Genomic DNA, 22,836 nt, shown 5'->3' with positions numbered 1-22,836 from the left:
CTCATGGACATGAAAGCTATTCAAGAGGTACCTGCACAAGAACAGGGTCAAGGTTTTTATTCCAGACTATTCCTGGTACCAAGGAAGGGCAAAGATTGGAGACCTATTTTGGACCTATCCATCCTAAACACATATTTACTGCACCAAAATTCAAGATGCTCACATTACAGCAGCTTCTTCCCATGCTGGGCAAGGAGTCTTGGCTGGTAACATTGGACCTCAAGGAGGCATACCTGCATGTCCCAATCAGACAAGATTGCAGAAGATACCTCAGATTTCTTGCAGGTTCAACCCATTATCAAGTCTCTGCATTGCCCTTTGGCTTATCTACTGCGCCCAGAGTGTTCACGAAATGCCTGGCATCAGTAATTGCCTTCTGCAGACTTCAAGGGATACAAATATACCCAGATTTGGACGACTGCCTGATCCAAGCGGACAGCAAGCACATACTTCTGAAACACCTGGCGTTTGTAATAATGTTGTTGAATTCTCTGGGATACACAGTCAATAAAAAGAAATCAAGACTAATACCCTCTCAAACAATAATTTTCCTGGGTGCCAGCTTGAATACAAACACCCAAAATGGCCTACCTCACGCCAGAGAAACAAGGGCAACTAACTCATTACTTCAGAAAACTGGCAACCTTCACCAGGCTGACTGCAAGGAAAATCCTGCAGGCTCTGGGATTCATGGCATCTTGCATCCTACTAATCCCATGTGCAAAGCTGCATATGAGGAAACTTCAATGGTACCTAAAAAACTTATGGTCTCAACACAGCCACAGTTTGGAAACAATTATACCACTGATTCCATGTCTTCAAAAGGAATTTCTGTGGTGGGCTCAAGCATGCCAAAGAAACATAGGTCTCCCATTCTGCAAGCCTCAAGCAAATCAAGTCATCACAACAGACGCCTCGGACTACGCCTGGGGGCACACATGACAGATCGGTGCATTCAGGGCAAATGGTCCCAAAAAGAAAAGCACCTACACATCAATCAAAAGGAAATGCTAGCAGTAATAAATGCTATTATGGCTTTCAAAGACCTACTGCATCCAGGCCAGCTATTGATAAGGACAGACAACACCACAGTGATGTGGTACATAAACAAATAGGGAGGAACCCATTCATACCCCCTATGCAGGCTAGCCATGTCTCTTTGGAACATGGCTCTGGAATTACAAATCCAACTTCAAGCACAGTTCCTGCCAGGCAAGGAAAACACGCTGGCAAACAACCTAAGCAGAAATATGACAGATCCACACGAATGTAAGTTGCATCCTCAAGTTTTTACAAAGATAATTCAAGCATGGGGAAGGCCAGACATAGATCTCTTTGCCACCCACAGAAATTACCAATTGACAAAATTCTGCTCAAGGACCTTTCATCCACAGGCCTGGAAAGTGGACGCACTCTCTTTCAGTTGGACAACAATGACAGTTTATGCCTTTCCACCTCTTCCTCTGCTGCCCAAAGTTCTATTAAAAGCCAGAGCAGACAGACCAAAGATGATTCTCATTGCTCCAGACTGGCCAAGACAACACTGGTACCCATTCCTGAGGAGCCTGACGCATTCCCCACCATGGATCCTTCCTCTAATGCCTCTTCTACTGACTCAGCACAACTTCAAAACTCTTCACAGTCAGCTGAAAACACTCAGTCTAGCCGCATGGAGGATTCCTTAAATTCACAACAGACCCTACTCTCCAAGGAGGTGCAGGATGTCATTTTGGAGGCCAGAAGGCCTTCTACTAGAAAAGCCTACTCCGCAAAATGGAAACGGTTTTGTGCCTGGAATCAGAAAAAGGGTCAGAATCCTGAAATACTGAATTTACCTCAAATATTACAGTACCTAGCTGAGATGCTAAACAGTGGCCTTTCATTCTCCTCCATCAAAATCCATGCCTCAGCCATTTCTGCAGAATACAACACTGATCCTCCTTTATTCTCTCACCCTCTCTTAAGACAGTTCCTCAGAGGGGCTAAGAATATAAAACCCCCAAGGAAGCAACCAGTACCTGCTTGGGGCCTCAGTTTCATTCTAGAAAAACTGACCCTGCCTCATTTTGAGCCAGCTGCTTCAACAGAATTGCAATATTTGTCATGGAAAACAGCCTTCCTTCTGGCTATCACCTCAGCACGCAGGGTTTCGGAACTACAAGCCCTCATGGCTGTGCAGCCTTTCATCATTTTCCATCAGGACAGAGTTTCCTTACGAACCAACCCTTCTTTTATGCCAAAGGTAGTATCCAGGGTAGCCTTGAATCAGGCTATCCACTTACCTACCTTTTACCCTAATCCACAAAACAAAGGGGAGAGACTACTACATTCCTTGGACATTCACAGACAGCTCAGTTATTATTTGGACAGAACAAAGCCTTTCAGAAAATCAGAGCAACTCTTTGTGTCCTATGCTACAGGTGCTCAAGGGAGCCTATTTCCAAACAGACAATCTCAAAATGGATAGCCCACTTCATTCGCTTTTGTTACTCTTTTCATGGTAAAACTGTACCTATAGGCATCAGATCTCACTCCACAAGGGCCACAGCTACCTCTGCAGCTTTCCTCAGGGGGGTTCCTACCAAAGATATTTTGGTAGCAGCCACTTGGAGTTCTGTACATACTTTCTCCAAGCACTATCACCTACCATTATACTCCAAATCTAGAGCGGGCTTTGCCACTGCAGTCTTGCAGGGCATCCTGGCTCCTCCTAGTTCCACTTAGTGCCTACCACCCCTTTTTTTAGTTTTGGGATTCTACCCATCTGTTATGACTGCAGCTGTATGCACGATGAACATAGTACAGTTTTGTACCTACCATAAATATAGATGTTCGAGTGCTAATACAGCTGCAGTCCAGGTTTCCCTCCCTCCTTCCCCTCTTGGGACAGGCCTAATGGCTAACACCTCCTCATACAACATGATTGGGGTATTCTTTTATGGTGCATTTGCTTGCAACTACTGTTTTTTGATTTTATTGCATTGCATTATTACATAAATTTATGTTTTGCCTTCCTTCTGGGGGCACCTGACATCTGGGGCAAGAAAAACTGAAGAAAATGGCGTCGGCTGGTTCTTTTATACCCCTGTCGCACTGACGTCAGGGAAGAAGCGACGACATCCGACGCCGGACCTAGACTTTGGAATTTGGCTGACCGAGGACCCGCCTGACGGCAGGAAAACCCATATGTTATGACTGCAGCTGTATTAGCACTCGAACGTCTACATTTATGGTAGGTACAAAACTGTACTTTTTTAACTTTGGCAATAAAGGTTTGCTGCAAGTTTTTGGCTACCTGGTCATTTTTACCATTATCTATTCACAAGTTTTTGTAAGCGAGTAGACTGTAAAAATAAGACAGAATGATAAAAGGCTTGAGAAAATGCATCTGCAAAGATATTAGCTTTTTTCCTTTTTTTTTTTCATTACCAGATATTCAGTGGCTGTCAAGAAGTCTGCAGCTGTGAAGGCAGCTGTACATTGTTTTCTGAGTGAAATTTACAAAGATTCATTGCTGAGAAATTTTTCATGGAGACAAGCTGTCTGAAAGGCAAACAATTATTCTTAAGAGATCTGAACATTCTTTGCTGAGGGAAATGAAAAAAAAAAATAAAGGCACAGTTGCAAGCAGTTCAGTAAAGAGTAAAATTTGAAATTATGGGAAGTGAACTAGCAGCTTTAATATGATAATGCATTCAATGGAACAGTATATAATTTAGTTTTATTTAAAGATAGTCAGTATACTTTTTATTAGGGCTAAAAGTTAATGTTTTTTGAAAGCATACAAGCTGTTTTTCACATCTGGGTGAGGAATGCAGGTAAGAAAAGAACATACAGCAATCAGTGTAAGTTGGAATATAGGCTGTGGCATGCACTTTAGTACAGGTAATCTTACTTTTAGGTTAGGTAATGGTTGTGGGTGTAGCTATTGATTTGAGGCAGTTATTCCTATCTGGAGGGCTAAACCTCATATGTTCATAGATGTGTACTAGGGTAATGACCAACAAGGGTAATTTTAAGCCTAGCCATGGATCCCAGATCTCTAACAAGTTCTGGTACCCTTGATAGGTGTAAGTAGGGGCTTGGGAGGTGAAACATTTATAAGCAAGGGCCTGGAGATGAACCACTTATAGGTTGTCTGGGTCCATTAGAGACATGGGTGCCAAAACCAGAGATGAATTTCCTGTTTCCCATCCAGTTGCCCAAGTTACACTTGAATTAGGTTAGAGAGGATCTTGTATTTACTTGGATGGGGAGCCTGTTCAATGTAAGGGGTAATCTCTGAAATGTATACCTTTCTCTCCAGCGGGTCCTATATACATCACAGGCGATGTTTATGTCTTTAGAACAGGCAATTCTGCTGCTGTTTGTTTTGCAGATATGCAGGGGGTCCATCAGACTGGGGTCTGACAATGCTTTGCTTTTCAGGCATAGATCTCCCCTCAACAGTCTGTAGGAGAGAGAGTACAGGGATAGGGCCTTGAGGTGGTTTGCATAGAACATGTTACTTGCACCCTTTATTCTTGTAGTGAGGAACCCCTGTGGGTATTCCAGTTGTTGGATATGACTGGTTAGGAACATACCAAATGGGCATTGTATTCAATAACAGGTCTGACGAATGCTGAATACAGTGAAACAGTGACTTTGGACCTAGATGCCCTACCTTTGTTTATAAGTTGCACAACATAGAATGATTTCCTTACTGCTGTCATTTTTGAAGATTTAGATAGTTTTGTGTGTTTGTTCTAAGTTAATAAGGGATGGGGCATTTTGAAAATGTATTTATTTTTATTTTTTGAGGGTCTTGAAAAACGACATAGGTTCAAATGGAGATTAGAAGAAACAACTGCTTAAAACATCAGCCTGCTGAGCATTAGTGTGTGCATGTAACACAAAAGTTGCAAATGCACATTCAAAAAAAAAAAGACATCATGTGTAATAGGTGAAAACAGTAGCTATCATAATCGATGTGCTATCCATGTTATCGCAGAATGTAAATGGCCTTACAGCTGTAGACAAAAAGGAAAGTGTATTGCATTATATTAAGAAATGCAGAGTGCTAATAGCAGTGCTGAAGAAAACACATTCGGAAAGAAATGAGTTTGTGAATTTATCAAAGAAAAGTTTTCCGGATGGATATTCAACAGCATAAATGGGACAAAGCAAAATGGTGGTAATTATACTAATTGCTGAAGGGGCTCCAATACTGCTAGAAGAGGAAAGAAGAGTATAAAAATACAATAATGGTAGATTTGTGGTATTAGGGGTCTGCTGGCAAGGGAGGAAGATTATGCCAGCATGCATTTATATTCCACCAAAAACTGATTTTGTAGAGCTTAAGAAAATGTTGGGAGAAATAATCAGCTTTCAGCAGGGAATATTACTTATAGGTAGGACTGGAACCTGATTTGCCCTAGTGAGGATGTATCAGTAGGACCTAGAAGGTAAAATATAACAAAGGAAGGTAGATTTCTGAAGAAATTTATGAAAGTATTTGTATGAAAGATATGAATTCAGTAGTAGGAACTTGGACAGAATTCACATTTTATTCCTTAAGCTACATTAACTGGGCTAGACTAGGCAGAAATTATATTTCACAGGAACATTTATGTTTAATTGAAAACTTTGACACTCAGACAATAATTGTTTCTGATCATGCACAAATAAAAACTCAGATAAAAAATGCAGGTTAATGAAGTTTACTACCTACCTCTTAAAAAGAGAGGAATTTAAGAAATAGGCAGTGATAATTACTCAAGAGTTATTAGGGAAGAATATTTTAAAAAGTTATAGCTAGTGAGTGGGATAAAATGAAAATGAACTTTAAAAACAGGTAGCAATAAAAGAGAGAGAGATGGTGTACATGAAACAGGAATTACTCAGAAGGGGCTGATAAAGTTAAAAGTATTGCAGAATGAGGATAATCTTGCAGAACAGGTGCAGATGCAGAGTGTTAAGTAGAATATTAGGGAGCATCTCAATAATATGCATGAGTTTAAGAGATTGTTGTTAAGCAACCACTTTTGTATAACAACTGCAGAGAACAAAAACTTTTAGCATGACTTGGCAGCAACAATTAGAAATGGTTGTTGCCAAGCTTAGGGAGCACATAACAAGAAAAATAGAGAGCGCCTCTAGAGGTTTTAAAGATATTTCAGAAATTTTATGAAAAATTGTTTAAGGCATGAAAATCAAGAAAGAGCACAAATGGAAATATTTATGGAAGACTTGATTATGCCAGGGTTAGAGGTAGATGAGGCTGAACAATTAACAGTTAAGATAGGAGGGGATGAGATAAAATGATGTATAATCAATCTTCAGGAAAGTCTCTAGGAACAGATGGTATTCCTGCGTAAGTTAAGAGGGAAAGGAGTGGAATATTTTCTTTAATAATATTTTAAAAGGAAAAGAAGCGCCAACATCTTGAAAGAAAGCTGTGGTGGTTATATTACCTAAAGACAGTAAAGACCCTTGAAATCCAGATGAGGATGAACAATTAACAGTTAAGACAGGAGGGGAAGCGATAAAAGCAATTGTGTATACTCCATCTTCAGGAGAGTCTTCAGGAATAAATGGTATGCTGGTGGAAGTTCGGAGAACAGAAATTGATTAATATCTGAAAGATTTTATTTAACGCTATTTTGAAAGGATAGGAAACCCCATCACCGTGAAAGAAACCTGTGGTGGCTGTATTATAGTAAAAACCTATCAGAGCCAGCTTCATACAGACCCATTTCAATTTTAAATTATGATTGTAAAGTATTTGTCTGTAATAGCTAGAAAATGGCAACTGTTTTGTCAGAATGTTTGGATATGGATCAATGTGGTTTTGTGGAGGGGAGGCAAACATTTGACAACATTAATAGAGCAATGGACCAGAGGGAACCAAAATGTAAGAAAATACTATTGTTGTTTGGTCTTGATGTAGAGAAACCATTCAACAAAGTAAGCTGGGATTTTATGATTAGGACAATGGAAAGTAAGGATTTTATGATTAGGGTAGTAGATACATTTGCATTCCCTAATAAAAACATATGGTTAATTAGATATATATATATATATATATATATATATATATATATATATATATATATATATATATGAAGGATTGGAGGCAAGAATTAAGTGGGAGGGTTCCTCTCAGATAAGTTATGTCTGAACAGAACCTCTTTTCCCTTGAATTGCTGTATATTTAGTGGCATTGGCAAAGAAAATAAGGCTCAGAAATACAAGGATATAACTGGTATGGTAATCAAGAAAAGTTGTCTTTACTTGCTCATGATATTATTTTGTACCTGTTAAATCCAGAAAAGGACATCTCAGTGTTGTGAAACATTTTGAGACAGTTTCATGTCTTTTTTGGCATACAAAATTAATGAAGATAAAGGCTGCAGCTATAAATTATGTACCCTCACACAGATTGGTTTAGCAATTCCCATATTTATGGGGACACAGTAAGATGAAGTATTTAGGAGTATGGATTAAAAAGGCTTGTTTTATGGTAGCTAAGAGTATGTGGAAAGAGATAAAACCAAAGGTTATACAAAAACTGAGAAACTGTAAGATACAAGTAGTGAAAATGTTTTAATCCCTTTAATTTTATATACTGGTGTGGCATATTTTTATCAATCAGAGGAGAAGTTGTGGACAATAATGATTAAAGAGTTGAAATAATTTGTGTGTGTGGAGTTAAGTGGGATAAGTTGTTCCTTCTAGTAGAGTAAGGTGGTTTAGGGATAACCTGATTTGAAGGGATATTTTAGGGCTACATCATTAAGGCTGTTATGTGCAACATAAGCAGAATGTTATAATTCAAACTGAAAAGGAATGATGATAGTGTGTGTGGGGTGGAAGAGTTCAAGAAATAGAGTGGCATTTTGGATGCAGATTCTCTTAAAGAGAATAATAACCATACAGAATATTGTGTTCATAATGTAGCAGAAGGTATTATAAGACTAAGCCCACGTGAAAATGGAGAAAGAAGATTTTGCCAATAGGGGTAATTTCAATTAGGGGTTCAGAAACCAGGCAACAGTGGGCTGGGGTTTACTGGAGAAAACTGACAAAGGAACCAAATTATTGGGAGCAAATAACTGGAGAAGGAAATGAATAGAGTGGGATGAGACTCTATCAGAAGTAGTCTATGAGCAAATGGCTGTAACTGAGGATAATATTTTTAAGCAGGGCGCAGGATCTAAATTCCCTAAACATGGTCTTGTTAATTTTAATTGTGTTAGCTACCAAAATAGCAGTTACTAGAAAATGGAAATCAAAGTCTAAGCCAACTGTATTTGAAGTATTGAATATTATAAAAGATAAACGGACTGGAGGAAGGATCTTTAAAAAAGAGAAGGAATGAATTGTGGGAGCAATACATGCAGTGTAATGTTAAGGAGAAGGGTGAGGTTTTAGGGAAGGCAGGAATTCAGTACTTTATGTAATGTTGGACTGATAATTCAAAGAAAAGATGTGATTTATAATGTATGTAAATGAAAAAAAACATGAATGTGGTTTATTTTCTGTTAGTAGGCATTTGTCTTTGTCTTGGGTGATAATTCAGTAAAGGTGTTAAAGATTGGGATAATTTCAATTTTGAAGATCACTAAAGAATTTCCAGGTGTCATATCAGGACCCATAGAAGTGCTTTCATTAAGAGACCTTTTAATTATAGCCTCTGATTTAATAGGGCAGGCTCCCAAATTAAGAATTGTATTAATATTGACCTTATGACACTCACCACTATTGATATCGGAAAAGTGTTTATTAAATTTGCAAGCAATCCTTTATGTATCCTTTATAACATCATCTTTAATTGTATTTATCATTTGAAGTTGGGGTATTATTAATCAAAAAGCTTTTTTGTTTGTTTGTAAAATTACTAATCAGTTTATTTTCAAAATGAATTTCAGAAAGCTTAGTTTCTTGTTTTAGTTTTCTACAAATAGCATTAAATTTTGTTCTTGTCATGGTAAGTTGGAAATTTATTAAAAGTTTTAAAAAATTCTGTTGTTCTTTGTGTATAACCTAGTAATAACTTTGTTCCACCAAGATTGCTAGGACAGTTTACCAGGATGATATTTGATGTAATGAAATTGCATAGCAAATTTTCAAATGTTATATATCCATATTGATGTTCTGAGGTTAGAGACAGAGTATACCAGTCTGTTTGGTTATGTGAGATGTAAGATTGTTAAAATCTGTGTAACCACTGATGCATCTTTTGGGGTGAAACTTGTTTTTACAAATTCATTACAAATGATATTGAGTTATGATCAGATGTGCCTAAACAGGGTAGGATCTCCAAACTGTTTATAATGTCAGGTATAGTTGAAGCAAACACGTCTATTTGTTTCTACCTCTAGTTTGACTGTAACTACTTGAATCATTCTATACATAGTATCAACTAGTTCTTTTTTGTAGATAGCATCAATGGACAGATACAGCCATTCTGTCACTGGATAAATTAAATCACCCAACAGTAAACATTTAAAATTTTCAAACAAAACAGTTTTCTATATAATTTAAATAGCTCCAGTGTTTTTTGTTGGCCATATTATATTTTCAGTAATTTAAGACAATATGTATACTATTAATTTTGTCAGTGTCCATAATTTGGATGACAGTAGTTTTATGATCCAAAGACATCTTTATAAGGTGAGATAGTATAGTCCTATGAATCCATAAGATGACACTGCCCCATTGATTATTACGAGATATGCACTCATATTTGTCATAGTCTTTCATTTGAAAACTTGTAGAATTCCATGATTCAGTTATAGCAACAGTATTGAAGTTTCCTTTAATTAAGTATGTAAGTTCATCAGATTTGTTTCCCAAACTCCTTGCATTGCTATAAAAGCATTGTTTAGCTCTATTAAGCCTTCTAGTTTTATTAGTTGATTTTATACAGTACTATTTTCTAAAAAAATACTAATTTGGTCAATAATTTTTTCAGCCACAAATGAAGTACCATATGAATTTAGATGTAGTCTGCTCTGTGTAAATAATCTAGTCATGAATACAGATTTTCCAGTATTTAATCAAGTCAGACAGTTATCCCAACCAGTTATTGAAAGTGTTGGCCTTTATGAACATGTAGTCGCTCCAAGAACTTGAAGGCATAATTTCACTAAGCACATACCACATTTTAAAATTTTCAAAATATTTATTTTAAAATTGCATTTTTCATGTGATTCAATGAGATGGACCGAAGATCGTTTGTATCTGCATGGACTATATTAACATCATTTTATGGCATCACTAATGTAGGTCAGTGTAAAAGATTTGGAACATCAATGAGTTTCAGTTCTGGTAATGTGTAGCTACTCTGTGTAAGTTTATTTAGGTCACCAAGTTTAGCAATAACAGGTATAGAATTCCCTAACATTAAAAACACCTGTTCATTTTTAATGTTACTAATGTTAATTTCTCACTTCCAGAGTTGATAGTGACTGCTAAGTTACTAGATTTACCAGTATCACTGGGTTGTTTAATATCAAGTATACCTATAATGACATTTTATGTTGGCTTTTTTTCTTAAAGCAATAGATTTGTCATGTTTCATTAGCTCTGAATTATTTGTTGCTAGTAGTTTTTCATTATATAATCATGTCCCTTAGATAGTAGATCACATCTATTAGCCTTTGCAGTTAGGCTAACATCTTTTTGTTAAACACAATCATTTCAGGATAGAGACAACTGTTTATGTTCATCACTGATGCAGTAGCCTTAGCTATATGGGTTGTATCCAGCCAAGGATTTAACAGCCAGCCAACTTCCATGCTTCAGGGCAGCTTTCACATGCCCAAACTGTCAAGCTTCTCAGGCTGAGCTGATTAAAAGACAAGTTTGGGCACGAAGCCCTTCAGATCTTTACTGCTGCCAAACAGTACAGGCTTTCGTGGATAGACAGTCGGCTTTGTGCTTGCTACTTTGCTGGGCAGATAAGTTCACTTTGGGGGAAAAGCTACCATTTTCTAAACATTGTTTGTGTTTTTTCACTTTCCTTTTCAGGAAAGTTATTTTAAAGCTAGCAGTTTTGTGTTTTAACAGACTGTCATGATACTGTATCATATTTTTAATTGGGAGGGCTCTTTTTTCCTGTTAGTTTAAAAGCTGTGTAAAGTAACTGAAAACCACATTTTTGTTGAGAAATGCTGTTAGTTTTATTTTGGGGGTGACAAAGTGTTTCAGTCTGCTTCTTAATGTGTTTTTCTGTGAAAAACTTGACTTTTAAAGACTTGTAGTTTTTACTGCCATTTGCTGCTTGTCTTCACCAGGAAAGTGACACTATTTTCAGTTTGACCATGGAACAAACTATCAGTCTCATGGTCGGTACTTTCAGCCACAAAAAGAAAAAGTTAAGCAAACAGCCTTTGCCACCACAACAAGCTAGCAAAATGTTTGAGCTGCAGGTGGGTGGTTCTGATGTGGCCATTTGTTATTCCTAAGACCACTCTTTTTTACCACAGATCCCTCTGGTGTAGCACCTACAGCCACTGTGGACTGGACGTAAGCCATATGCTCTGCAGCTGTTTGGGTCCCCTCATTGGCCAAGGGAGAGCCACACTTTGTTGGTCCTGAGAGAGAGAACAAGGAAGGCTTTCCTGTTGTGTGCAGAATGCTGTGCCCATCCGTGGGGAAACTGCAGCCGTCTTTAGTAACATGGTTAAGCCCCATTGTCAAAAAGAAACAGAAAACTAAGCATGGGTCCACTCCTCCTCAAATTTCCTTAAGCAGGAATAGTTTGCTGGCCTTGACTCAGGGTTTAATTCTTGTAAAATAGTTTCTGGTAAAGGAAAGAGGGATACCTCTTTTCCTGAAGAGATTAAAAATTCTAAATCTGAGCAGGAGGTTGAAGGGACAGATGCAGGGTTTTCTCCTTATATTTCTGATTTGAACCCAGAGGATATCTCAGTTTCTCAATCTCCCTGTGTGTGGGAAGGTTCTTCTTTGAAACTTTTGCTACAATATGTCTGTATTTTCAGTGGGAGAAAACAGAGTTTTGCACCTGAGGAAGTGTGTTTACGAAGACGTACTCTATATGGAGCATTTATGTTTTTATTCTACAATTAAACTACAAAGGGACTGCTTCTGGCATGGCAAAGAGTAATCTCTTAAGATATTTCAGCCCCCCTTTTCCAAATTTTCTAAGGTATTCTCTAACTCCTCATCCAGTTTTGGCAAAAAGCAGAATGAACATTCTCAACAAAGTACAGGTAGACAGATCTTTAAGAAGAAATGGCTAGGGGCTTCCAAAAATAAATCTTAAACCTCCCAAAAAACAAGGACAGTTGAAGAAGTCTGAATGACTACTCTAGACTTTGTAACCTCCTCCCACCCTCGCCCTGTTTTGATTCCAGAAAGTATGACTTTCCATTTTCCTCTGTGGCAGCAGTGTCAGACAAATGGGTTCTGAAGATCATTCATCAGGATTATAGGTGGCAGTGGGAGGAAAGTCCTCCTTTCTAGGAAGTCATTCCTCTTCCTATAGATCACAGTCTGTTGTTTCCACCAGTTCTTCATCACATGCTGTCTCAAGCAGTTATAGAAACATTTTTCCTTCCCAGGTGGGGAAGAGTTTTTATTCTTAATGCCAAATGCTTGGAGACCAATTCTGGACATTTCTTGTTGGTCATAGTGCCCAAATTCAAAATTATGTCTCTTCACAACCTGTTACCTTTTACCATAACATAATTGTTCCTCCAGACTTCGGGCATTTCTTAAGGTTCTATGCACCTAGATCACATTCCTGCCTTACCAAGAGTGTTCACAAAGTTTCTAGTCCCATTTGTAGCTCATTACATGCTACAGGGTATTCACAATTTTCCATATTTAAATAACTTGCTTATCTTTGCAGAGTCTTTTTCAAAGTGTCAGGAATTTCTGTCTTGGGTGAGAGATCTCTTAGACAAGCTGTGATTCCAAGAGAATATGCAAAAGGCTTTCTTGGCTCCTTCATACAGAATTGTGTTCCTGGGATGTCAACTACACACCTCAGTTCAAAGAGCTTTTCTACCACAGGAAAAACAGATCTCTGTCTAGATCTGCTTCTAAGGTTTTCCACTCAAACTTCAGTCACTTTCAGGGAATACTTCAGGATTTTGGGTGTCATAATTTCTATGATCCTCATGACAACCCTGACAAGACTGCACATGAGAAAGACACAGTGGTATCTGAAGTCTCTTTAGTCCCAACTGCAACTCCCTTTCTTTTCAAATTCCAGTGCTGGGGTTTGTCAAAAGAGAAGTGATTGTGTGGAGACAACAGATATCCTTAAGTCAAGGTCTCATCTTCTCCTGCCCCATTGGACTTTGCTTGGGGAGCAGTTTCAGGAGAGTTGGGAGTGCATGTTTTGTGGGACATCAAGAACAGATGCAAGCACATAAATATCAAATAGATGCTTGCCCTGATCAAGGCACTTCTCTCTAAATTATGTTTGCTTCCCAGGACCTCTTGAAGTTTTTATAGACAATACCACTGTTATGTGATACATCAACAAACAGGGGGATCTAGATCTTACCTCATTTTCAGATTAGCCATATTAGCTTGTGCTATAGCTTCACATCTCAGTCTTAATCAGAAGGCATCCTACTTTCCATCTGATGTGGCAGACAAGCTGTGCAGGACCAGGGCAGACCATTATAAATGGAAACTTGATCAGGAGGTCATCCAAGATTTGATCCATCTGTGGGGAAGTTCCTCAGGTCGATCTCTTTGCCTCCTGTCTGAACAATCTTTGATTTGAGCACATGGAAGGTGCCTTGCAGCTTTGGAAGGTGGCCTGCTGTTTTATCCTAGCAGGATATAACCCATATAGCTAAGGCTACTGCAGCAGTGATCATTCAAACATCTACTGTTACGGTAAGTTTACTTACACAGCTGTAATGTGCTACTAATAGCAATAGGAGTATCACAAGGAGGTCCACCACATTTGATATTTGAGTAACTGTGAAGTTGTATATTGTCCAGGTCAACATCTGGCTCTTTAATCAGAATCTCAAGTTCATCACTCTTAACTTTTCAGAAATTGGTAATTCCTCACAATTCATATTATCTATGCATATAGATTTCTCAAATGTCTCGTTATTAAATTTGAAACCATTTTTCCTTTTTATGTTTTTTAAGACCGTCAGTAAGTAATTGGTCATTGGAGTGGTTAACAGTTTCAGTGCTTTTGGTTGTCAGTTTGAGAGACCAGTATACTAGACCTTAAATTCTGTTTACAAATATTCATAATTTCCTTAACAGTCATGCTAAATTTTCATCCCTTTTACACCCACTTTTATACCCATAACCACCATCTGATTTTTCTTAATATTGTTGCAATAATCCATTTACCATTAATCATAATTTCACTTTTTTACTTCATCCCATATAACGTAAAACATATTCTTTACTTTTATTCTTATAATATCCATATTTAATCATATTCATGTTTATTTTATTGACTTTTTATATCTTCAAAAGGTATTCTTTACATAGCTTTCCCCATAACATTTTTGCTCTTTTACATTTCAAAAAAACATGTTCTGTAGTGTCTTCTTGACAATGTAAACCTATTCTACCATTTTTCTTTTTATACAGCATATTTATTTATTTTTAAATATTGACAATCTACTTTCTGATTATACCATTTGCTTCATATTTTATAGCTTTATTTTTTTATCTGTTAGATTTTCCCATGGTTTTACATAGTAATGTTTTGTCATTAAATTCTTATAGCAACTTTTGTATTTTTTTCTATATAGTCAATTTTTGTTTCCCACAAAAATATTTTTTTCTTGATAACATTTTATTTCTTCATTTATACACTTTCTCTTTTACTCTTTTTACCATACCCTATAATTTTTCATATTATATTCATGCAATTTCACTAAGAATGTCTCATCTTTTTCATTTATCAACTTTTTACATTTTGCACAAATTTAATGAAGCAACATATACCTCTTGTGCTAATTTAACCCTAAACCACCTCCTCCTTTTTATGTACAAAATTCCTATGTTTACAGGACCCCATATAAATGAAAAAAAATGTATCTGCAATAATTCCTTTTCAAAAACTGTTAGAAACATAAATACACTTGCTAAATATGCTGTTTTCCCACCAGTACTGAATTTATCAAATAAGCCTTTATTCTGAATAATTTTTATGTTCTCCAGAAAAGACAAGTTTGTTTTATTTCTTTTATTGTTTTTCCCAATGAATTCTACTTGCATCTTTATTCCCAAATTTTATACCTAACACAGAAATTTCATTTGTTGTAAAATATCTGCCCCTATCTTTACTATATCACCTAAACCTTTACTTTTCCCTTTCTATAAAGCCATTCCAGTCAGGCTGTCATTTATGCAAATTATTGCTTCTTTTGTCCATATTTGTTTTTTGCAGTTATTATAATGTCATTTGCATATGTAAACAAAACTGGAATTCTAAACCCTTCAGATGTTATATAACCTGCCTCCTTTATTTTGAGATTTATTTCACATACTATCATATTCATAACTAATGCAAAGAGCATGCAACTCATTTGGACACCCCTGTCTTACACCACTCTTCTTATCTACCTCTTAGCTTAACTAACCATTTTCAAATATTTTATTTTATTATTAGTACACACTAACATATATAATTTCCTAAGTTTCTTACTTATATTACATTCTTTCATTATTACCCATAGAATTTCATGTCCAGTTGTGTCAAATGCCTTATTAAGATCTCCTGTCATGATTTTGCTTCTTTTCTATTCATATCAGCATCCACAACTTCTCTAACGATCATTACGAATTCTTGACAACCCTTCCTTCTCCTTTATACTATATATACTATCTTCAGTAATATTTTCCATTGTAGTTTCAAATCTCTTTTGTATTATTTTCATAAAGATGTTATAATCATTATTATTATTCATTACTGTTGGTCTCCAGTTTTTTGGTTGTCTTCTATCTTCCTTCTTCCATATGAATTTTAGTATTCCACTATATAATTCTTTATACGTAAAACCTTCATTTAACCAGTCTTTATTTATTTATTTTTTTTGCCAATCCCTTGAACTTTATATTTCATACCATACTCCATCTGGTCCTGTAGCCGAATCTGTATTTAATCGTCATAATACTTTGTCTAGCTCATTTAAAGAAATCTCATTTTCCAAAACTTTATTCTCTTTTTCTGTTAGCTTTTTTACTTTCCATGTTTTATTCACTACCTTCTTTTTTTCTTTAAGCATTTCTTGTACATATTGTACTACACTGTTCATAATCTTTTCCTGAGTTCTTTCTATTTCTCCTTTTACTTTTTTTTCTCATTGTGCTACCATCATCATTTACTAATTTGCATAAGTAACATAATACTTCTCTTTTTCCTTGTAAAAAATATTTTTGCCTATATAACAATTATTTTTATTTTTTCTTGATTTCTTTTTCCTTGTCAGAGTACTTTGTCATTATGTTCTAAATCTTCCAGTGCATCATTATATGTTTTCTCAGATCATATTGTCACTGTAAAAATATATATATATATATTTTCCTTAAATACCATCTGTCATTCAGAGCAGTTTTTGTAAAATATTATCAGAGTAATATGAACTTTCCATAACTGTATTATTAATCATTCCTTCTTCATTCCATGCTTCTGTTCCTTTGCCTATTGTTTATATATTCCTTGTTTTCCTTTAGCCCTAGCCATATTGCAAGATGATCAGAAAATCCTGTTTCAACTACCTCCTCTTCTCCTAAAACTAAAGCTATTGATACTGTAAAATAATCTGTTTCAGTTCTATACATGCCCCTTTTGTAAGTGTATGAATTTTTGTCCCAAAGCTTTAACGTACCATATCTTGTACATTTTTCTTGTATAATTTCCTTTTTGTGTCCTTGCCTCTTAAGTCACAAAGTCTCATGTTGTTATAATCATATTTGTCACTGCATAGTCTAAAATCTATGAAATAAGCTTTCCCTTTCTTTAAAATTAGTATAAGAATATAATGTTATAATTCTATAAACCTTTTCCCCTTTTAATCTACAATGGTTAACCTTCCCATTTTTGCTAAAATTACATCTAATATTACTATATATTTACAGAATACAGCTATTCCAGAACATCTCACATTTCCCAAATAATAGATTCTTTCCTCCCCATAGTTTCTCTGTTTGTGATCTTTCTTCATTTGTAAAAATATTGTGTCTTCTAATATAATTACTTCTGTATCACATGCATTACACCACTCCCAAATCCCTATTTTTCTTACTATATTCTTAATTCTATTCACATTTATAAAAAGCACTCTAAAATGTTAATTTTCTCTTGATTCATGGTTTCATATATTCATAGCTAATTATTAGACTAGCTTTCTTAATAGGCCATTGTAAGCCTAGACAATTTCCTTGCCAAAGCTGAGAATCAAACACTGTATTGTGTGTGTGGGAGTCAAACTCTTTAACCATTATACCAAACTCCAAATAATTAACTGTGTATATTCTTTTACATCCATTTTGTTTATTTCTTTTGTACTTTTCCCTTTATTTTTTCTGCTTTTTTACCCTTTCACCAATAGATTTTTTCTTTTACTGCCTCCCATTTTATCTTCATCATTTATTTCACAAACGTCTTCTATGTGCTTTTTATTATTTTTCATCTATTTGTTCTTGTATTTCTACTACTACTAACATTTCTTCTTTGTTCATTTTCTTGCCTTTTTCTTTTTCCTTACTCTTATTTTCATTTTTGCAATCTATCCATAAATATCTAATTTTCTTATTAGAACATTTTAATTCACATTTTTTGCATCATGTCCTATTTCCTCGCAAATGTACCATTTTTTGGTCACAGCTACTTTCACAAAAAAAATATATATATATATATATATATATATATATATATATATATATATACGTGTGTGTGTGTGTGTGTTTTAGGTTGTCCACAGTATTTTATGACACCCCTATTCCCCTCCACATTTGTCATGCTTGGTATATGTATAATTTTTTTTTCTCTTTATATTTTTAACACAGTATTACAATATCAGCCATAAACCCAACTTTAGCAATGTGCAGTACTTCTTTACATAAAGTTTTCAAATGTTCTTTCAAAGCCTCTCTTTCTGTCTCTGTTTGAAATTGTATATGAAGTTTCTTTTTTGTTTTTTGTTAAATTTTTTTTCACATAGATTCCATGGATTGCAGAGTTTCTTTTTTACATATTCTCCAAGGAAATTTTCCATTGAATAACAGTCTTAAATATAATGTCATAAAATGTTTCTTTGTTAATAAGAATAAATGTTCTTACCCTCATGTGCTTTTACATCAAAAGGAGCTATTAAATTGTCCCACACTTCATACCTGTCAATTTCTTTGTGTCTCCTTTACTTTGAATCATTACCACATACTTCCATTTTTCATTTCTTTTGCTTTCTTTTCTGCTACTCCACTTTTGTTTTCTTTTCTTCTGCCTCCTCTATTACGCTGTTCAAAATCTCACTTAAATTACACTTAATTAATTCCTGGCTATGTCCATGCATTACCTAACCTTCACTGTCTCTACCACCCCAGTTAGCTTTATATCCAATTATACCTACTGTATTTTTTTCTACATTATCAGGAATTTTTATTTTCTGCTCAAGTTTCTAATAGTTATATTAGCTCATGCTAAACTTACACTAATTTCTAGTAGTCTGTGTCTCTATAGTCAGTTATAATGCTTATCTAGTGTCAATTTCTGTTTCTGTATCGAAAGTTGTATTTTTTATCTAGTGTCAAATTTTTTTTTGTATCAAAAGTTGTATTTTTATCTATTGTTAATTTCTTGTTTGCTACTGTATAGTTGATCATATTGTTCAACTATTTGTTTTTCTTTACTGAATGTGGAGCTTTTCAACCTGGGCCTCTGCTGTAAATGGACATATGTTGAGTCAGACTATTCCAGTAAACAAATGTAAAATAAAATAAAATAAAAATAACATTTTTCTGCGTATGTTTTGTTTTCTGTCTTACCACTATTTTTCAGGATTGTTTCTGCATCATCCTTTTGTATTTTCTCCATAATGTCCCCTAGGAAACATCTCCTTTATTTTCTCCCTCACTCTGCACCATCACTTCTTCAAGTAAAATAATCCCACAACCCTCATGACTGGAGGGTTGTAATAATATATCCAACATTTGCTGACTCATCTCCATCAGATTTCTTTGAAACATCTCCTCAGAATCCTGCACACATTCTCTGTTGTCAATATTGGCTTTCTCTTCTGTTCCTTTCACCAGTCCATCGTCTCCTTCTTTCTCCTTTGTCTCTGTTTCTCCAGGCTACCTCTGTGCCTGCAATGGAAACAGGAACTGCTCCTCCAAAATGGTTCCCACTCACAGCAGTTGCAAGTAGGGGAATTTCCCTGAAGCTGTGGCCAAATTTTCTGTAGTACTATTAATACCACCTCAGGTCTTGCATAAAAGGAGGCCAGTAGCCTAGTGGGACTAACCCGGCCAACAATGGATAAATAAATAAATTACAAAAGTGCTTATGTAAAACCTTCCTTCCTCTCTCCAGCAGCAGTTGTATAGCGTACACTAGCTTTGAAACATTAAGCAGAGGAACTGTTTCACATTAAAAATATATTTGTATGTATTGCATGCACGCGCGTGCATAGACACACACACACACTTACATACATACATATATACAGAGAGAGAGAAAATAACTACAGAAAAGATTACGAGGCGTCATGTTTCCTAAGCATGGTAGTGCCCACTGGGGTGAGTATTGCAAGGAAATAATGGGCCTTCCAGAGGTGTGAAGGTCCTCTGCCTGTGTTATTGGGTCTCACAGCACCCTGTGGGTGGTCCATTATTTTATCTAAAATGCCTTGTAAGCATTAGTGTTTGCTTAAAATAAAAGGGCCAAGAATAGGATTTTTAAGTATAGATGGCAAGCACTTTATTTCCTTGGCTTCATGATTTTTCTGCTCAACATAAAGCAATACCTTTCCAAGTCCATTTTTTCTTATTTGTTCTGTAAACATAATTTGTACATTGATTTTTCCTTAATGTTGCAGTTTTGATCATGCAGCTAGTAGATTTTTTTTTCCATATCCCAGATCTTAAAAATTCAGGTATTTTAGTCTTTGCCTTTGGGAAAATGTGTCCTCCAAAAATTCAGAATGCTTTTGACTCAGAATCGCATTTCACAGAACTGTCATATGTTATACATATGTCTGTTAATTACCATACGTCTGCAGTTTTAGTTCATGGTGCTATTTGTGTCTCTCTGTTTTTGTAGGCTGACATATGTACACCTGCACTAAGAGAAGGTGATCAGATAGTTCTTATTAATGGAAGGGACATTTCAGAGCACACCCATGACCAAGTTGTAATGTTTATTAAAGCCAGTCGAGAGTCCCACACCAAAGAACTTGCTGTTTTGGTCAGACGAAAAGGTAAGAGCTTGTTTCTAGTGAACTAAACATAATTGTATGTATAGAATTTGCAAACTAGGGTGTTTATCAGTGAAATTAATGAATATGTTAGTGAAATTAATTGTCATGTTTACTGAGTGTAGGGAAGTTGGTCTGTACTATTTCATTCAAATTAAGAGATCCAAACCAGAAGTGCTTTTTACTTAATAAGTGCAAAGTTTTTGTATCCTGTAAGGGATGCAACATCTTTAAATCATGAGATGCACATAGTGTTTTTACACATTTGTTATGACTGTTAATTGGAGTCAGCACTTTCCTTTCTTAAGTTATGATTTTCCTTATAGCCAGTCTGTACTGTTTTTGATGTGTCCTCATTTGCTTTAAAATATTTTGTGGTGAAAATGCTTGGACCCTAATTGAGGTGAGACTAAAATGGGGGCTGCTAACTCTATAAATATGGCATTGGAATAATATGATCTTGTGCAGAGCAATGTGTTAGAACAGTGGTTCCTACCATTGCATTTTCATTTTATTTTTCTTGGTGAACTTGCCTAACCACAGAAAGATGAGGCTTTCTTTCTTTGTAACAGTATTTTTTGTTGAATAATTTAATAGTTTTATTCATATTGTTATAAAAATCCTGAAATCTCTGAGAGAAAGATGCTTTGCAAAAGAGAAAAAAATGTTAGTGTTTTAGACATCTTGTCATATGCCTGTATGCAACAGTTTGTTTCATTACAAAATATGCTCATGGTAATGAAAGTGCAATTTATTTTGTAAAAACAGAAACCTGTTTTGCATTTTTGATGCATTATTTTCTCATCTTATCTTCATTTTTGTATGGCTCCATCCATAGATTGATACCATCAAATATCTCCCTCCCTCCCTCTCTCTCTCTCTCTCTTTCTCGCTAACACAGTACTGCTGGTAGCAGGTAAACATTCTTCCTTCAGAAGTGCAGTCACTTAATTATATTGTGGTTTCAATACCAAAACATCTCATATGTTCAGTTTCAAAGCCAGACATTCTTCTCTGCAATATGTAACTGACTTTGTCTACAGCTCTGAGGCTTCATTTAGCATAGAAACAATAGCCTGTGTCCTGTTGCAAATGGTGCTGTGTATGGGTTAAGGCAGATGTTGTTTCCTTATTTTATCTCCCATAATGTCGAGAGGAAGGCTGTGGTTATAAAGAAACAGTGAGTTCCATTTGTAACAGCAAAACACACTCTACTAAGTGCTTTTCTTTCACCAGAAAAATAAATATTATTACACCTTTTATGTTAAGGTGGTCTCAACTCTTTGAGGCACTTTCCTGCAGAAGTGTGTCTAAATGATTTTGTTGTGCCTGTGTACTGATCAGGTTGTATGAGTTATTTCATATTGTCTTTTTCTTTTTCATTTATTCCCTTTGACCATAGCTACTGCCATTTTCTAGGGTTTGCCCATCAACGAAAAGTACAAAATTAACAACACAAAACAATACATAGGTGGGGCCACTGACTGCCCTCATTAAAGAGGTGCTTAGTGTGCACTATTACATGTTCTGCATATGTTACACTGTGTTAACTTTTAGGCATCAGTAATATGTTAAATACTTTAGATTCCGTACCGCTGTTCACAATTAAATGAGGTCATAAAATTTAGAAGGTATGCAGAAAATATTTTTTTCCAAAAGTTAATGCATTTCATGCCAAAGCACTGTTAATTGGGACTTCCAAGATGGCTGCACACTGATCAACTGATAGAAGCTCTTCCAGTGTGAAAACTGGAAGTCGGAAAAAAAGTTGGTAAAGTTATCAGAATAGTTAAAATTTACTTAATGGCACTATAGTAATTGCACTGCCCGGATGGCAACAAAGAAGACATTTAGAGAAAGTAAGAGAAAATCAACCTGAAAAGAAGAAAAAAAAAACTCTTGTCTGAGAAGAATCTTGCAGTTGTTCAACAAAAAGTACTTTAAGATATAGCTTTGGTAGTTTCTAGTAATTTAAGTGAAAAATAAGTAAGATGCACTCAGAGGTGCTTAAAATGAGCAAAACACTGAAGGAATATATAAAAGCAAATAATAAAAGGTAGGGGAAACTAGAAAACGCTTTTACAAGCTATACAGATGAACTAATACAACTGCAAACAAAAGGCAGGTGAGTCTTAAGCTTCTCAAGAACCACTGTTTCAAAAATAGTGGAGTCAGAAGACCATGCTTTGAAAAACCTGAGATTTTCTGTAGTGGAATTAGAAGGCAGAGCAATCAAAGAAAACCTGAGATTTTCTGCTGTACCAGAGAAACTAGAAAGAGCAGTCTGTATTCATTTTAATAAAATACAAATACGCAAACTGACCTGATGTTTCACAACAGATTATTTTTTTTTAAACTGAAATAGAATATTGTGCAAGTTCGAAATCTGGCCATGGGAAAGCCACAAAGACCTATA

General features: G+C 35.7%; 1 protein-coding gene across 1 annotated transcript in view; it reads left to right on the top strand.

The window, feature by feature from the left end:
* PTPN3 (protein tyrosine phosphatase non-receptor type 3) overlaps positions 1-22,836 on the top strand; it is a 2,272,168-nt gene that overhangs the window by 1,695,354 nt on the left and 553,978 nt on the right. The window contains exon 20 of the mRNA XM_044065075.1: positions 20,267-20,423. Coding sequence (XP_043921010.1) covers positions 20,267-20,423 — 157 coding nt within the window. The remainder of the gene's footprint in view (positions 1-20,266; positions 20,424-22,836) is intronic.

The sequence above is a fragment of the Protopterus annectens genome, chromosome 3.part0 (assembly GCF_019279795.1).
Source record: "Protopterus annectens isolate FY-2018-M chromosome 3.part0, PAN1.0, whole genome shotgun sequence".
Taxonomy (NCBI): domain Eukaryota; kingdom Metazoa; phylum Chordata; order Ceratodontiformes; family Protopteridae; genus Protopterus; species Protopterus annectens.
The sequence above is the reverse complement of the archived record's forward strand: the minus strand, read 5'-3'. Positions and strand labels throughout refer to the sequence as shown.